The sequence below is a fragment of the Trifolium pratense genome, linkage group LG1 (assembly GCF_020283565.1).
Source record: "Trifolium pratense cultivar HEN17-A07 linkage group LG1, ARS_RC_1.1, whole genome shotgun sequence".
Taxonomy (NCBI): Eukaryota; Viridiplantae; Streptophyta; class Magnoliopsida; order Fabales; family Fabaceae; genus Trifolium; species Trifolium pratense.
In genome coordinates, this window is record NC_060059.1 from 35,964,780 (window position 1) to 35,983,271 (window position 18,492).

General features: G+C 32.9%; 1 protein-coding gene across 1 annotated transcript; it reads left to right on the forward strand.

Moving 5' to 3' along the window:
- The first annotated feature begins 883 nt into the window (after positions 1-883).
- Positions 884-18,075, forward strand: LOC123893250. Its single transcript, XM_045943184.1, has 7 exons — positions 884-1,858; positions 2,233-2,397; positions 2,873-3,337; positions 9,388-10,115; positions 14,718-15,588; positions 15,963-16,127; positions 16,603-18,075. Exons 1-7 carry the CDS (start codon positions 1,000-1,002, stop codon positions 17,817-17,819), a joined length of 4,470 nt encoding a protein of 1,489 aa, XP_045799140.1. The 5' UTR covers positions 884-999; the 3' UTR covers positions 17,820-18,075.
- Positions 18,076-18,492: the final 417 nt, after the last annotated feature.

The following is an 18,492-nucleotide window of genomic DNA, read 5'->3' on the forward strand; positions in this document are numbered from 1 at the left end:
ATTGAAATTTAACATTACTTTAGTAATATTATAAATGATATTTTAGTGGACCAATATATTTAAGACATTTAGGATGGGTCAGCTGACCCAATTTTATGGAATGGGTACTCAAGTTGTCACCTTTTTGTTTTATACCCTTTTGTAATTGAAATACAACACCAGTACACCACTGGCCACAAATTGTCCCTACCCTGACTAGTCAAACACGTTACTTTTGGAATCTATATAGTACACTAGAATTTAAAATCAAAGCGTGTCTTTCATTTTTTATTTTTTTTTGGGATTAAAGCGTGTTTTTCATTTTGTTCCAATCAATTAGTAGTACAATCGAAGTAGGAAATAAAAGAGTTTAAGAAGAAAAATGAGAAAAATTACGGCCATTAGCAAAATCGACAATCGGATAAAAAATACTATGTGAAAATTATTGCAGTACATAGATTTCACTCTTAATCACTATATGATTTCAGTACACCCACAATCTTTAAAGTAAATATTTGAACTACATCTCACGGTATTCTAAAACAACAATATAAGAGAAGGAAAGGAAAAAAAAGATGACACAAATATAAACTTAGAGTGTTTTATTAGGTGTTATTGTTTGGTTTGTTGAAACATAAAATTTGAGGTCTCTATATATACATTGAGCTCCCTCACCCTGTACTTCTCTAAGCAATGTGAGACTTTTCTAATATAATTTTCTTGATATTTGTCCTTCATTAGTAATGCGAGACTTAAATTGCAATCAACCTCAATATTCTCTGACGTTTGTTAGCATTTTCCAACTTTAATATATCATGTTAAGAAAACGATTGCTTAACTAATATAATATGATCGAGAAGGATCAAATACTTTTTATGCTAGGATACCAAGTCAATCTTCACTTAAAGTCAATAACACTTAATCAGCAGCCAATGACGAAAAAAACCATATAAATAAATGAAGCCCTCTTCTTCCCTTATGCTACAAAGGAACCAAGTCAATTGAAACCAACAAAACACAATGAAACAGAACACAAAGCTCACACAACTATGCCAAATTTTAATGGTAACAATATCAATATCCATGGTAACAATAGTATTTGCATCGGATGAATCCTTTTCAACATCCCTACCCGGTTGCAAAAACAAATGTGGAAATGTCACAATTCCATTTCCTTTTGGAATATCAGATTCATCAATACCAAATCAAGGAACTTGTTTCCTAACGCCAAAATTTAACCTCACATGTGTAAATGACACAAAATTATTTTGGGGTGAGTCACAAGTTAACAACATAAGCATCCTCGAAGGACAAATGGAAGTATTGTTTTATATCTCCAGGTTTTGTTATGACGGAAGTAACACACCCAGTTTAGACACCGGCAGTTTCAGAATATCCAACATGAAAAACAAGTTCGTAACGGTTGGTTGTGACACTTACGGTTATCTCAACAGCATTTTCAGCGGAGAAACATACTCGACCGGTTGTTTAACAAGATGTTATGGTAATCTAGATGGAATTGAAAACGGAACATGTTCAGGTATTGGTTGTTGTCAAGTTGATATTCCACGTATGATGAAGAATATAAGTATAGAAGTTTCTGAATTTCCTAATTCAACGGAGGAATATAGTGGGTGTAGCTATTCTTTTATTGTTAAAGATGGTTTCTATAATTTTTCTCTTGCTGATTTGTATAATTTTACTTCTGAGGAGGTTCCATTGATTCTTGATTGGAGTGTTGGATGGGAAAATTGTACGGTTTCAAAGGCTTGCATGAATAATAGTAATTGCCATGATGAGGATATTGATTTTGGTGGTTACCGGTGTGAATGTAAGGAAGGTTATACAGGAAACCCTTATCACCCAGATGGCTGCAAAGGTAATTTTGTTCATCATTTGTAATTTATTTTATTTTTTATCACAACGTCATCAGGTGAAAATTAAATATCGTGCCATATATTTGTTCAACCTGGTGATATTTTAAATTGTATAGATTAATTTTCACTAGATAAAAATATTTGTCTCGAACCGAGTTTCTCTAGATTGAATTACTCTTGCATTAAGTTTATTGGTCATCTCACTTATAAATCTTACTTATAATAAAAATAACAAAAAATATAGGGAAGACTAAAATTGTTCTAAAAGGTATTTTCTTGACATCAACAAAAAATGCTATAGTGATGATCTGTTTTTTCTTCAACATGGTGATTTTGTTTCTGACAATACTATTATCTCTGTTATTTACACTGACAGACATCGATGAATGTAAGACAAATAACCACACATGCATAAGTGAAGAACATTGTCGCAACACGGATGGGCATCACGAGTGTTTTTGTCCGGATGGACAATCCGGTAATGGAACAAAGACAGGAGCTGGGTGCAGTAAAAGAGATTTAATTACGAAGGTTGCCATCGGTAAGCATCTGGCATATCCCAAATTTATTTTCAGTTCCAATTTTTATATGGGAAATGCTAAGTTTTTTAAGTACTTCGGGCCACTCTTTAATATCTTAAATGGTAAATTTTTTATAGAATTTTTATGAAAATATATAAAATCAACACATTGAAAATTATACACCTACGGCTACGGTCCTATGTATAAGAAATTTTTTACTTTTTAGATTCATTGTGAAATGGATGTAACTAAACTATAATATAGTGTAAATACATTCAATGCTTAAATAGTGCTCCGGGCCGGGGACATTCGTTAGCAAAATCCTTTTTATATGTGTTTTTAGAGTCGGGAGGATTTGGTTAACTTTTTTTTTTTTTTTGGTTATGGAAAGTTAAAATAATTTCCGATGTTGAAGTTAAAATAGTTTCGTTTAGTGCGAGATGGCTTAAGTACATATATGTGATTCAAACTTGAATCAATGCATTTCAAATGCAGGATTAAGTGCTGGACTCATTGTTCTATTTGTGGCGATTTCATCTCTTTACTTGACATATCAAAAAAGGAAACTGATCAAACTAAAGCAAAAATTCTTCCAACAAAACGGTGGTTCCATTTTGCTACAACAACTATCTACAAGAGAAGAGACATCGCAATCGGCTCAAATATTCACAGAAGAGGAACTTAAAAAAGCCACAAAAAACTACGATGAAAGCTTAATCATTGGTAGAGGAGGTTTTGGCACTGTCTTCAAAGGGATTTTACCCGATAACAAAATTGTCGCTGTCAAAAAATCCAAAGTAATTGACACAAATCAAATTGAGCAATTCATTAACGAAGTAGTTGTTCTGTCTCAAATAAATCATAGGAATGTTGTCAAACTCTTAGGATGTTGTTTAGAGACAGAAGTTCCTTCCTTGGTTTATGAATTCGTTAGCAACGGTACACTTTTCGACTTCATACAAACTACTAAAGACAAACCAAATAATCCAACATGGAAAACACGTTTAAGAATAGCAGCAGAGACAGCTGGAGCTTTATCGTATCTACATTCGGCTGCTTCAATACCAATTATTCATCGAGATGTTAAGAGTACCAACATTCTCTTGGATGATAATTACACTGCAAAAGTTTCTGATTTTGGAGCTTCAAGATTAGTTCCACTTGATCAAACCGAAATAGCAACAGTGGTTCAAGGAACTCTTGGATACTTAGATCCGGAGTATATGCAAACACATCAGTTAACCGAGAAAAGTGATGTTTATAGCTTTGGTGTAGTTCTTGCAGAGCTTTTAACAGGGGACAAACCTCTCTCTTTTAATAGGCCGGAAGAGAGCATTAGTCTTGCTATGCACTTTTTGTCTTGTTTAAAACAAGATAAAATATTTGAAGCTATTCAAGTTGGAATTTTGAGTGATGATAACAAGAAGGACATTAAGGAGGTTGCTATTCTTGCAGCAAGGTGTTTGAGACTTAGAAGTGATGAAAGACCTACAATGAAGGAAGTGGCTATGGAGTTGGATGGTATAAGATTAACGGAGAGGCATCCTTGGAATGATACAGACCAAAATTTTGAGGAGAATCAACGCTTACTTCATGAGGCATCTTCTAGCATTTATAGTGAAATTGGTGATCATAGCTCTAATTTTGGATATACTAATGTGTATGATAGCTTGAAAGATCAACCATTAATTGCCTTGGATGATGGAAGATGATTTGTGACATGTCAAATATGTATTATTCTATCTTTTGTTTGATCGATTGATCAGTTTAAAAGGATTTGGATTTGTGTTTAGATTTTGTTTTATGATGTAAACTTGTTTGGGCCTTTTATTTGAATTTTCCCTCTCAACTAAGTTGTATTCTTCCATAATATTCGAACTTGAGACCCTACTCAAGGAAAATTGAATTCAGTTCTACTCAGATAAATTTAAAATATCAATCTCAAAGAAAAAAATTTCATCTTATTAATATCAAGTTCAGTATTCTTAATATATTCCCTGTTTTTTCAACACATTACTTTTTCTTGGTGTGAAAATAAGTTTAAACATGAAAAACTGAGAATAACCATTCCAACAAGATAGTATTTATTTTACAAAATATATTCAAGTACAATGAGTTCTTTAGGTTATTACATTTTAGGGACATCAAACAAAGTCATGGGTTCAATAACTAATTTCTAACATCTGAAGTAGAAAAACAATATGAAAAAGTAAAGTTTTTTTTTTTTTTTTTTAAAAATAGGCAAATGTGCCTTTTTAGATAAAAATAAAGAAAAAGGGAGGAAAATTACGGAACATGGGGGACTAGACCAAAACCCACAATAAACAGGCAAGAACTTAAATAACATTTGTCTCATTAAAAACCTTACCAGAAAAACCTAATGGGATAAAACCTAAATGAAGGGAAAAAAAGTACGGAGCGAAAAAGTAAAGTTAATTAATTACACATGAACAATGTTCTAGACAATGGTGGATTTTTACAAACTACATTTTCTGCAGTGTCAATAAATGTTCTCAATTAGAGGTTTAGGTATGTTTTCTTCAGAATCACTTGAAGTAATGAAATCACATGACATGATATTGTTTGGTCTAAGTTAATTGTTCAAGGCTTTCAATGTCTCCTTCAATCATCTTCACTACTTTACTCATTGAGGGACTATTATCATCTTCTTTACTAATTACTATTTTCATATCTTCCTCTATGATATCTCCAAGTTCTATTTCTCTCTCATTTCCAAATTGACCATAAATCCAAAAGGGAAAGTAAACTTGGCTTGAATATGCTCTACATGGGGATTTAAGTTTCTCCTATTGTTTGTCATTTCCATCAAAAGCATCCCAAAACTATAAACGTCAGCCTTATATGACACGCCTCCAATATTTTTGTAGAACAATTTTGAGGCCATAACTGTTCCTTTTGTTGCAGTCATTGTGACAATGCTATTCTCTATTGGATATATTTTGGAACAAATCTGTTATGAGATATGTTACGAGTTAAAAGGGAGTGGTTATAGTGCATAAGTTTTTTCCTTATGCACCATGCATAAATAATGAAAATTGCTTAACGTGTCCCCCATATGCTTAACGCACCCCCAGATTTTCTCGTGCGCCCCCCAGTTTGTTTCTAGCAAGCCCCCATATTTTCTTGCGCGTCCCCCAGTTTTTTTTCTCCCCCCAGGTTTCTAGCGCACCCCATAGTTTTTTTTCTCCCCAGATTACTAGCGCGCCCCCTAGTTTTTTTTCCTCTCCAGATTTCTAGCGCGACCCCCATTTTTTTCCTCCCCCAGAGTTTTAGCACGCCCCCAAGATTTCTAGCGCGCTCCCCATTTCCAATTAAATAATGATTGTTGTTCCTTTGAAGTACATACTATAAGAACCCATTTTAAATTAATTGTGTTAGATGATTATATAGCCATATTTTAATTTAAAATTACATACTAAAACATGTACTGTAATTATGGTATAATTTATCATAATTAACATACAAACTATTAAGTACATCTAATGATTTTGGAGTACATATCTCTGAAATCATTCTACGGCAAAATGGTTTTGGCATGAGTTTAGCTTAAAACTAACTACTAAAACATTTAACCATACATAATACTCTGAAAATTATCCCTAATCAATAAACTAAAATTCAGTAATCAAAAAAAAAATTTAAAAAAAATCTAGGGGACGCGCTAAGCAATTTGGGATATTTATGCATGGTGCATAAGCAAGTATATCTCATTTATTTAATATAATATGAATTTTTTAATTTTAAAATTCTACCATGAAAACTGTCCATATATGATCATTTCTCATTTCTTTCCTTTGTTTTTGGCTTCTACCACCGCATCCAATTCCCATTCCCATTTCCAGCCCCACCTCCCCCCTCTCACTCTTCACGACCATCCAGTTCAAGTTCAGGGATAACATGGCGGGTCATCTACGTGAGTGAGACTAGCGACCCAAAGTTATTTGGAACGACCCATATGAAAATTAATGGCAGTTTCCAATTAGCAGAACTATGATTATGACTGAATCTGAATATAAAGTTTGTTTGAATGGCAGGGAGGGAGTCATTATGAGACGATGTAGAGTCTGTTTGGTAAAAATAAGCTATAAGTTAACTGATAGCTGATAAGCTAGCTGATAGCTGAAAAGCTAGCTTATAGCTGATAGCTGAAAAGCTAGCTTATTGAAATTAAAGTGTTTGGTAAAATTAACTTTTAAAGTGGTTATTAAATATAAAATTACATAATTTATAGTGGGTAGTTTTTTTTTAGAGTGGGTAGTTATTAAATTAAAGGGTAAAAATGGAATAAAGTGTAAAAAGCTATAAGCTATAAGCTCAAATGCTACTTGAAATAGCATTTGAAAAAAAGCTATAAGCTAGTATAAAAAGCTTGTTACCAAACACCTCTAATTTTTTGAAACAAGCTTATAAGCTCATATAATAAGCTATAAGCTAGCTTATTTGTGTTACCAAACACACCCGTAATCTAATCCCCCTGTCCCAAAATAAATGACATGTTAGACCACAGTTACGTTTATATTGCACATCATTAATCGTTTATATATTTAGTTATGTATTATTAAAAATTATAAAAGTTATATATTTTGAACATACTTATCGAGACAAATCAAACAAGATCTTATATGATAATATTTACATGTATATATTAGTAGAAAAATAAGATCAAAGAAGATCATATGAATAGTACACCAAGTCAAAATTAGGTTATTTATTTTGGGACAGATGGAGTAAAATGGAAGAATGAGTGATTTTGACCAAACGATTAAGGTCGATCGCTAAGGCCCTTATCAATTATTATAAGAATAATCTCTATTTTGAACTCTCTTTTATTCAATAATTTATTTTGACTTCTCAGTTAATTAATTGTCCAACTTTGCCATTTCCTGGTGTTAGAAGTTTCACATTGGTTAGATATATTGTTAGGTAAAATGGTGTTCTCAATTATTCACATAAGGCAATGCACCTTATATAGGCAAGTATACAAGGAGATTTAACACTAGCTTGAACAACAAGCAACTAGTTGGCTCAAGCCAACCTGCGCGCGCGCGCCTGTGGGCTTGGCAAGCCAGGCCTGCTTAGCTGCTTAGCTTACAATCCAACAAACCCTCCCTTAAGCTAAACCTCTAATACAACTATGAATTACAAATTCTAAACAACAGTAATGACATCACAAATGCTAAGTCTATCTCTCAATTTACAAAAGCTCTCAAGCTTTAGTGCCTTGGTCATAATGTCTGCAACTTGATCTTGAGTGCTGCAGTGCTCCAACTCAACAATCTTCTCTTTGGTAAGATCCCTCAGAAAGTGGTATCTAACATCTATGTGTTTGCATTTACCATGTAAAACTGGATTCTTTGACAGCTTAATGGAAGAGCTGTTATCACAAAGTATCACAGTTTCTCCCACCTGTGCTTGACCAAGTTGATCAAGTATCCTTCTCAGCCATACTGCTTGACAGGCACTAGATGCTGCAGCTACAAACTCAGCTTCAGTAGTGGAAAGAGTCACTATAGCTTGTTTTTTTGAAGACCATGAGATTGGTCCATTTCCATACATGAACACATATCCAGATGTGGATTTTCTGTCATCCAAATCACCTGCATAGTCAGAATCTGTCCAGCCTTGCAGTTTCAATTCACCTTGATTCTTTTTGTACAATATCCCTAAATTGATTGTACCCTTCAGATACCTCAGAATCCTTTTCACAGCAGCCAAATGTAGTTCAGTAGGCCTATCCATATATCTTGCTACTAAACATACAGAGAAGGCAAGATCAGGTCTTGTGGCCAAAAGATACATTAGACAACCTATCATTTGCCTATATTCAGTAGCATCAACAAGCTTCCCACCTTCATTCTTTGTTAACTTGCAGCCAGTGACAATTGGACTGCATACTTTGTTACAATTCTCCATACCAAACCTCATCAATATATCTTGAGCATATTTTTGTTGATAGATGAATATCCCATTTTTAGCTTGTTTGATTTCAACACCCAAAAAATACCTCATCCTCCCTAAATCTGTCATTGCAAACTTGCTTTTCATTGATCTTTTGAAACTTTCAAACATCTCCTCATCATTACCTGTGTATATCAGATCATCAACATATAGACTTACTATCAGAATTTTTCCTTCTTTTTCATGTTTGATAAAAAGAGTGTGCTCATATGGACATTTGGTGAATGATTCCTGCACAAAGTATGACTCAATCTTGCTGTACCAAGCCCTGGGAGCCTGCTTCAAGCCATATAGAGCCTTTTTGAGCTTGTACACCTTATACTTATCATTGGTCTGGTAGCCACATGGCTGCTCAACATACACATCTTCAGTCAATTCACCATGTAAGAAAGCACTCTTTACATCAAGCTGATACACTTTCCATCCCTTGCTAGCAGATAAGGCCAATATACACCTTATAGTATCCCATCTGGCAACAGGTGCAAAAACCTCTCTGTAATCAACACCATGCTGCTGACTGTAACCTTTAGCTACTAGTCTAGCCTTATACTTCTCAACTTTTCCATTCTCATTGTATTTAGTTTTGAAGATCCATTTCACTCCAATTCTTTTACTTCCTTCTGGTAATTCAGTCAATTCCCAGGTTCCATTCTTTTCAATGGCTTCAATTTCTTGATCCATTGCTTTTCTCCACACTTCATGCTTTGCAGCTTCTTCATATGTGTCTGGATCATCATTGCAGAAAACAGCTAAATTGTGCAAACCATCATGACGAAAGCTTAATCATCGGTAGAGGAGGTTTTGGTACAGTCTTCAAAGGAATTTTACCCGACAACAAGATTGTTGCTGTAAAAAAATCCAAAATAATAGACGCAGATCAAATTGAACAATTCATTAACGAGGTAGTTGTTCTGTGTCTCAAATAAATCATAGGAATGTTGTCAAACTCTTAGGATGTTGTTTAGAAACAGAAGTTCCATCCTTGGTTTACGAATTCGTTAGCAACGGTACACTTTTCGACTTCATACAAAATACTAAAGATAAAGCAAATAATCCAACATGGAAAACACGTTTAAGGATAGCAGCAGAAACAGCTGGAGCTTTATCTTATCTACATTCGGCTGCTTCAATACCAATTATTCATCGAGATGTTAAGAGTACCAACATTCTCTTAGATGACAACTACACCGCAAAAGTTTCCGATTTCGGAGCTTCGAGATTGGTTCCACTTGATCAAACTGAGATAGCAACAATGGTTCAAGGTACTCTTGGATATTTAGATCCAGAGTATATGCAAACACATCAATTAACTGAGAAAAGTGATGTTTATAGCTTTGGCGTTGTTCTTGCGGAGCTTTTAACAGGAGACAAACCTCTTTCTTTTAATAGGTCTGAAGAGAACACTAGTCTTGCTATGCACTTTTTGTCTTGTTTAAAAGAAGATCGAATTTTCGAAGCTATTCAAGTTGGTATTTTGAATGATGAAAACAAGAAAGAGATTAAGGAGGTTGCTATTCTTGCAGCAAGGTGTTTGAGACTTAGAGGTGATGAAAGACCAAGCATGAAAGAAGTGGCTATGGAGTTGGAAGGTATAAGGTTAATTGAGAGGCATCCTTGGAATGAGACAGAGCAAAATTTTGAAGAGGGTCAACGCTTACTTCATGAGGCATTTTCTAGCATTTATAATGAAAATGGTGATGATAGCTATAATGTTGGATATACTACTGGTTATGATAGCTTGAGAGATCAACCATTGATTGCCTTGGATGATGGAAGATGATTTGTGACATGTAAAATATGTATTATTCTATCTTTTGTTTGATTGATCATTTTAAAAGGATTTGTGATTAGATTTTGTATTATGTATGATTGGCGCCCAATAGTTGTTCTTTTATGTAAACTTGTCTGTCCCATTTATTTGAATTTTCCCTCTCAACTAAGTTTTATCCGTCCATAATATTTGAACTTGAGACCTTGCTTAAGGAAATTCGATTTCAGTTCTACTCAGGCCAACGTGGTATTGGTTAAAAACTTAAAATATCAATTGCATAGGAATAATGTCATAGTATTCTCTGTTTCTTCAGCACGATACTTTTTCTTGGTGTGAAAACAAGTTTAAAGTTTAAACATAAAAATTTAAGACTAACGATTCCAACAAGATAGTATTTATTTTACAAAATATATTCAAGTACAATGAGTTCTTAAGGTTATTTGAATTTTAGGGACTTCAAACAGAGTCATGGGTTCAATAACTCATTTCTAACATCTGATTAGAAAAACAATATGAAAAAGTAAAATTACACAAGAACAAGTGTTCTATACATGGTGGATTTTAACAAACTACATTTTCTGCAGTGTCGATAAATGTTCTCTAATAGAGGTTTAGTTATATTTTCTTCATAATCACTTGAACTAATGAAATCACATGATATTTGTTTGGTCTAAATTGGTTGTTTCATCCGCGGAAATCACTTCATCCGGATACATGATTGGTTCCGGAGGTATTTCAAGGCTTTCAATATCTCCTTCGATCGATGAGGTGTTAGAATATTTTCTAATATTTTGTGGGCTACAATCAAGTGTGGCTTTTGATTTTAATAAAAACGGGATCCAAGTGCATTATTATCATGGTCTTTACTATTACCATATCTTACTCTATGATATCTCCAAGTTCTATTTCCAAATTGACCATAAATCCAAAATGGAAAATAAATGCTCTGCATGGGGATTTAAGTTTCTCCTATTGCTTGCCATTTCCATCAAAGGCATCCCAAAACTATAAACGTCAGCCTCTAATATTTATGTAGAACAATTCTGGAGCCATATATATCCAACTGTTCCTTTTGTTGCGGTCATTGTGTCAATGCTTATTCTCTATTTGATATATTTTGGAAATATAATTTGGAAACAAATCTTTTAAGAGATATGTTATTAGGAATTAAAATTGAAAACATATCTGTTAAGATTTTATTTTATGTTTAGAAAAAAATAATATGGGAGCATTACGTGAAAATTAGGGGAAAAGCTAAAACTTGGAAAGAAAAACAACAGCAACCCATCGCACATCATCATCAACCTTTAGGGTCTGTTTGGTTCGCAGTAGATGGAGAGGAGGTGAGGGGTAATCTTGACCAAAAAAGATTTCTTTTTATTAAATCATTTTTAAAATAAAAAAAACATTTATTATTCTTAAAAAAAATAAATTAAAATGTTCCCTCATAATTTAAAATGTTCTTTGAATTTAAAATATTCCCTTTAACAATTTAAAACGTTTTTTTAACCAATCAAATCTCTCTAATAATTGAGACTTTTTATTTTAAAATTATTTTTTCTTCAAGAAAAAAAAACATTTTTTTTTTTAAATTGAGACTTTTTGTTTTCTGCAAATCTAAGCTAAGGGCGTGAGTTTAGTTCCATTCACTAGTCAGTGCTAATGCATAAGGGTAGATCCTTACCCCTTAAATTCTTTTCTTTTGCTAGCTTTGAATTTGTTTCATGAATTATTTGTTGTTTATAGGATAATTATATAATAATGATTTATGAATAATTTATGATGTTTATAGGATAATTAATAATTTATGATGTTTGTTAATAGGATAATTATATAATAATGATTCTGATGTTGCTTATAGGGTAATTAGCAAAAATTACTCTGATGTTGATAGGATAATTAAGTCTTCTAATTATTCTGATATTGAGAAATGTTGATCAATAATACACCTTTGACTTCCGATCTTGGTACCACATGCATTTAGAAAGTCTAAGAGTCATGACTCATGTCTCATCCCGTGTTATAACGCTAGAAGTTGTAAATATAATTGTTATGTTGGAATTGTGATTTATGTATATCCTCTCGAAATATTATTTAATATGCTTATGTAATTTATCTTTTGTTTAAAATATCGGTCAGGGTTTAGGGTGTTACAAACTACTAATCTCAACGAACCAAGAACGAACAACCAACGGCACTGTCATCAACACAAACGTGTGGAACACTAACACAATGAGTTAGGGTTGGTTTCATGAGATTGATCATAACATGAAAATGAGAAAACGATCGAAATCAGAACAAAAATGAGAACATGGACCTGATATAACAAACGAACAACGAAGAACAAAAACGAGAGGACTCAGTGAGTTAGGGTTTCATGAGATTCATGAAACACGATTTGTGCTTCAGAGAGTTAGGGTTTCAAAGTTATGTTTTCAGTCTGTGCGCAAACGAATATGTATGAGAGGGAAAAAATGTTTTTAAAAATTCAAGGAACGAGTTTTCTCATTGGTGACACTAATTATAATAGCCCGATGGAAAATTGTTTAAAGTAAGATTGCAAAGTAATTACAAGATTGCCACTGTGTTGACTTTTCCCTTCAGGTATTCTAAAACCTGATGTGAAATTTATTGCATATGTATTTTTCCCTAGTATTTTTTTGAAGAAGCTTTTCCCTTGTATTTTTTAAATCTGAAACTGGTCCACATTCCTCTTTCGCATCATGTATTCCTTCCACTCATGTAAAAACCCTTAACCAAACGGGCTTGGTGAATGTTATTCTTTTTATGATCTCATCTTACTTATTTTGTGTATATTACTTTGAATTTTTAATTAGCATATATTGAATAGTGCTGGAAAATGTTCTTTTACAATGGTATTTAATTTGGTTTTTAATTTAATAAATTTAGAATGTAATTTTTTAAAAAATATTTTCTATGCTTTTTTAAGTCGGGTGAAAGACAACCGATCTAAGAAGTTATTTCTTAGGTGGAGTCCAAATTCGTGTTAACAACTCAAACTTCTTATTATGTCGGAATTTCTCAGGTCGGACGCTAGCTGGCCCGACTTAAAAGGTAATTTTAGACCGACCTAAGAAGTGTTTTCTAAGACGGCTCAAAATCCGACTTAACAAATAAAAACTTCTTATGTCGGGAATTATTAAGACGTGTGCGGAACCGATTTAAAATGTCGTTGTTAACAGACTTAAAAAATGTTTTTTGTACTAGTGTTCTCACTATTTTGTTTTTGGGAGAGTATATATCGATGCAATACAAATTAAAATTCTCTAAAAACAAAAATGATGAATCTACCAACAAACTCACGACATCCATGTTAAAAGTATAAAACGGCAAATTAAATAAGCCTACAAATATGACTATATTTAAGTGTTTGGAATGTCCACAACTCCAAATCTGTAGCATTGACGACACAAAAATCGACATTGAATGAATTTGCATTTGATTGGATCTAATCATTCAACTTGAAACAAATGAACACCGCACAAAGACGGGAAAAAAAATACACCGCACAAAAATGGTACAACAAAATACACAAAAACAAATAAATATGTGAAGACTACACTTATTTAATAAAACTAGAAAGAAAAAACAATATGGAATACCACGACCAAGTCAACAACACTTAATAATACGCAGCCAATTAATTTTTGCTTATTAATACGTGTTCGATCCAATACCAATGTTTTTTTGGACAGAGTACCAATTTTTGTTTTATATCCTTTTGTAATTGAAATAACACCACTGGCCACAAATTGTCCCTACCCTGACTAATCAAACACGTTACTTTTGGAATCTATACACTAGAAAAGAATTTAAAATCAAAGCGTCTCTTTCATTTTTTATTTTTTTTTGGGATTAAAGCGTGTCTTTCATTTTGTTCCAATCAATTAGTACTAGTAGTACAATCGAAGTAGGAAATAACACAGTTTAAGAAGAAAAATGAGAAAAATTACGGCCATTAGCAAAATTGACAATCGGATAATAAATACTATATGAAAATTATTGCAATACATAGATTTCACTCTTAATCATCCTATGATTTCAATGCACCCACAATCTTTAAAGTAAATATTGAACTACATCTCACGGTATTCTAAAACAACAATATAAGAGAAGAAAAAAAATGACACAAATATAAACTTTGAGTGTTTTTAGGTGTTATTGTTTGGTTTGTTGAAACATAAAATTTGAGGTCTCTATATATACATTGAGCTCCCTCACCCTCTACTTCTCTAAGTAATGTGACACTTCTCTAATATAATTTTCTTGACATTTGTTCTACATTAGTAATGTGAGACTTACATTGCAATCAATCTCGATATTGTCTAACATTTGTTAGCAATTTCCAACTTTAATATATCATTAGTTAAGAAAATGATTGCTTAATAACTAATATAATATGATCGAGAAGCATCAAATACTTTTTATGCTAGGATACCAAGTCAATCTTCACTTAAAGTCAATAACACTTAATCAGCAGCCAATGACGAAAAAAGTCACAAAAAACCATATAAATAAATGAAGCCCTCTTCTTCCCTTATGCTACAAAGGAACCAAGTCAATTGAAACCAACAAAACACAATGAAACAGAACACAAAGCTCACACAACTATGCCAAATTTTAATGGTAACAATATCAATATCCATGGTAACAATAGTATTTGCATCGGATGAATCCTTTTCAACATCCCTACCCGGTTGCAAAAACAAATGTGGAAATGTCACAATTCCATTTCCTTTTGGAATATCAGATTCATCAATACCAAATCAAGGAACTTGTTTCCTAACGCCAAAATTTAACCTCACATGTGTAAATGACACAAAATTATTTTGGGGTGAGTCACAAGTTAACAACATAAGCATCCTCGAAGGACAAATGGAAGTATTGTTTTATATCTCCAGGTTTTGTTATGACGGAAGTAACACACCCAGTTTAGACACCGGCAGTTTCAGAATATCCAACATGAAAAACAAGTTCGTAACGGTTGGTTGTGACACTTACGGTTATCTCAACAGCATTTTCAGCGGAGAAACATACTCGACCGGTTGTTTAACAAGATGTTATGGTAATCTAGATGGAATTGAAAACGGAACATGTTCAGGTATTGGTTGTTGTCAAGTTGATATTCCACGTATGATGAAGAATATAAGTATAGAAGTTTCTGAATTTCCTAATTCAACGGAGGAATATAGTGGGTGTAGCTATTCTTTTATTGTTAAAGATGGTTTCTATAATTTTTCTCTTGCTGATTTGTATAATTTTACTTCTGAGGAGGTTCCATTGATTCTTGATTGGAGTGTTGGATGGGAAAATTGTACGGTTTCAAAGGCTTGCATGAATAATAGTAATTGCCATGATGAGGATATTGATTTTGGTGGTTACCGGTGTGAATGTAAGGAAGGTTATACAGGAAACCCTTATCACCCAGATGGCTGCAAAGGTAATTTTGTTCATCATTTGTAATTTATTTTATTTTTTATCACAACGTCATCAGGTGAAAATTAAATATCGTGCCATATATTTGTTCAACCTGGTGATATTTTAAATTGTATAGATTAATTTTCACTAGATAAAAATATTTGTCTCGAACCGAGTTTCTCTAGATTGAATTACTCTTGCATTAAGTTTATTGGTCATCTCACTTATAAATCTTACTTATAATAAAAATAACAAAAAATATAGGGAAGACTAAAATTGTTCTAAAAGGTATTTTCTTGACATCAACAAAAAATGCTATAGTGATGATCTGTTTTTTCTTCAACATGGTGATTTTGTTTCTGACAATACTATTATCTCTGTTATTTACACTGACAGACATCGATGAATGTAAGACAAATAACCACACATGCATAAGTGAAGAACATTGTCGCAACACGGATGGGCATCACGAGTGTTTTTGTCCGGATGGACAATCCGGTAATGGAACAAAGACAGGAGCTGGGTGCAGTAAAAGAGATTTAATTACGAAGGTTGCCATCGGTAAGCATCTGGCATATCCCAAATTTATTTTCAGTTCCAATTTTTATATGGGAAATGCTAAGTTTTTTAAGTACTTCGGGCCACTCTTTAATATCTTAAATGGTAAATTTTTTATAGAATTTTTATGAAAATATATAAAATCAACACATTGAAAATTATACACCTACGGCTACGGTCCTATGTATAAGAAATTTTTTACTTTTTAGATTCATTGTGAAATGGATGTAACTAAACTATAATATAGTGTAAATACATTCAATGCTTAAATAGTGCTCCGGGCCGGGGACATTCGTTAGCAAAATCCTTTTTATATGTGTTTTTAGAGTCGGGAGGATTTGGTTAACTTTTTTTTTTTTTTTGGTTATGGAAAGTTAAAATAATTTCCGATGTTGAAGTTAAAATAGTTTCGTTTAGTGCGAGATGGCTTAAGTACATATATGTGATTCAAACTTGAATCAATGCATTTCAAATGCAGGATTAAGTGCTGGACTCATTGTTCTATTTGTGGCGATTTCATCTCTTTACTTGACATATCAAAAAAGGAAACTGATCAAACTAAAGCAAAAATTCTTCCAACAAAACGGTGGTTCCATTTTGCTACAACAACTATCTACAAGAGAAGAGACATCGCAATCGGCTCAAATATTCACAGAAGAGGAACTTAAAAAAGCCACAAAAAACTACGATGAAAGCTTAATCATTGGTAGAGGAGGTTTTGGCACTGTCTTCAAAGGGATTTTACCCGATAACAAAATTGTCGCTGTCAAAAAATCCAAAGTAATTGACACAAATCAAATTGAGCAATTCATTAACGAAGTAGTTGTTCTGTCTCAAATAAATCATAGGAATGTTGTCAAACTCTTAGGATGTTGTTTAGAGACAGAAGTTCCTTCCTTGGTTTATGAATTCGTTAGCAACGGTACACTTTTCGACTTCATACAAACTACTAAAGACAAACCAAATAATCCAACATGGAAAACACGTTTAAGAATAGCAGCAGAGACAGCTGGAGCTTTATCGTATCTACATTCGGCTGCTTCAATACCAATTATTCATCGAGATGTTAAGAGTACCAACATTCTCTTGGATGATAATTACACTGCAAAAGTTTCTGATTTTGGAGCTTCAAGATTAGTTCCACTTGATCAAACCGAAATAGCAACAGTGGTTCAAGGAACTCTTGGATACTTAGATCCGGAGTATATGCAAACACATCAGTTAACCGAGAAAAGTGATGTTTATAGCTTTGGTGTAGTTCTTGCAGAGCTTTTAACAGGGGACAAACCTCTCTCTTTTAATAGGCCGGAAGAGAGCATTAGTCTTGCTATGCACTTTTTGTCTTGTTTAAAACAAGATAAAATATTTGAAGCTATTCAAGTTGGAATTTTGAGTGATGATAACAAGAAGGACATTAAGGAGGTTGCTATTCTTGCAGCAAGGTGTTTGAGACTTAGAAGTGATGAAAGACCTACAATGAAGGAAGTGGCTATGGAGTTGGATGGTATAAGATTAACGGAGAGGCATCCTTGGAATGATACAGACCAAAATTTTGAGGAGAATCAACGCTTACTTCATGAGGCATCTTCTAGCATTTATAGTGAAATTGGTGATCATAGCTCTAATTTTGGATATACTAATGTGTATGATAGCTTGAAAGATCAACCATTAATTGCCTTGGATGATGGAAGATGATTTGTGACATGTCAAATATGTATTATTCTATCTTTTGTTTGATCGATTGATCAGTTTAAAAGGATTTGGATTTGTGTTTAGATTTTGTTTTATGATGTAAACTTGTTTGGGCCTTTTATTTGAATTTTCCCTCTCAACTAAGTTGTATTCTTCCATAATATTCGAACTTGAGACCCTACTCAAGGAAAATTGAATTCAGTTCTACTCAGATAAATTTAAAATATCAATCTCAAAGAAAAAAATTTCATCTTATTAATATCAAGTTCAGTATTCTTAATATATTCCCTGTTTTTTCAACACATTACTTTTTCTTGGTGTGAAAATAAGTTTAAACATAAAAAACTGAGAATAACGATTCCAGCAAGATAGTATTTATTTTACAAAATATATTCAAGTACAATGAGTTCTTTAGGTTATTACATTTTAGGGACATCAAACAAAGTCATGGGCTCAATAACTAATTTCTAACATCTGAAGTAGAAAAACAATATGAAGAAGTAAAGTTTTTTTTTTTTTTTTTATAAAATAGGCAAATGTGCCTTTTTAGATAAAAATAAAGAAAAAGGGAGGAAAATTACAGAACATGAGGGGACTAGACCAAAACCCACAATAAACAGGCAAGAACTTAAACAACATTTATCTCATTAAAAACCTTACCAGAAAAATCAAATGG

What these genes read in the sequence shown, in the direction of transcription:
- LOC123893250 (XM_045943184.1), top strand. Translation starts at nt 1,000, where the DNA reads ATGAAACAGAACACAAAGCTCACACAACTATGCCAAATTTTAATGGTA. An exon ending in TCACCCAGATGGCTGCAAAG is followed by an intron (nt 1,859 to 2,232) that starts GTAATTTTGTTC and finishes TTACACTGACAG; the next exon opens with ACATCGATGAATGTAAGACA. An exon ending in TGAGAGATCAACCATTGATT is followed by an intron (nt 10,116 to 14,717) that starts GCCTTGGATGAT and finishes GTCAATTGAAAC; the next exon opens with CAACAAAACACAATGAAACA.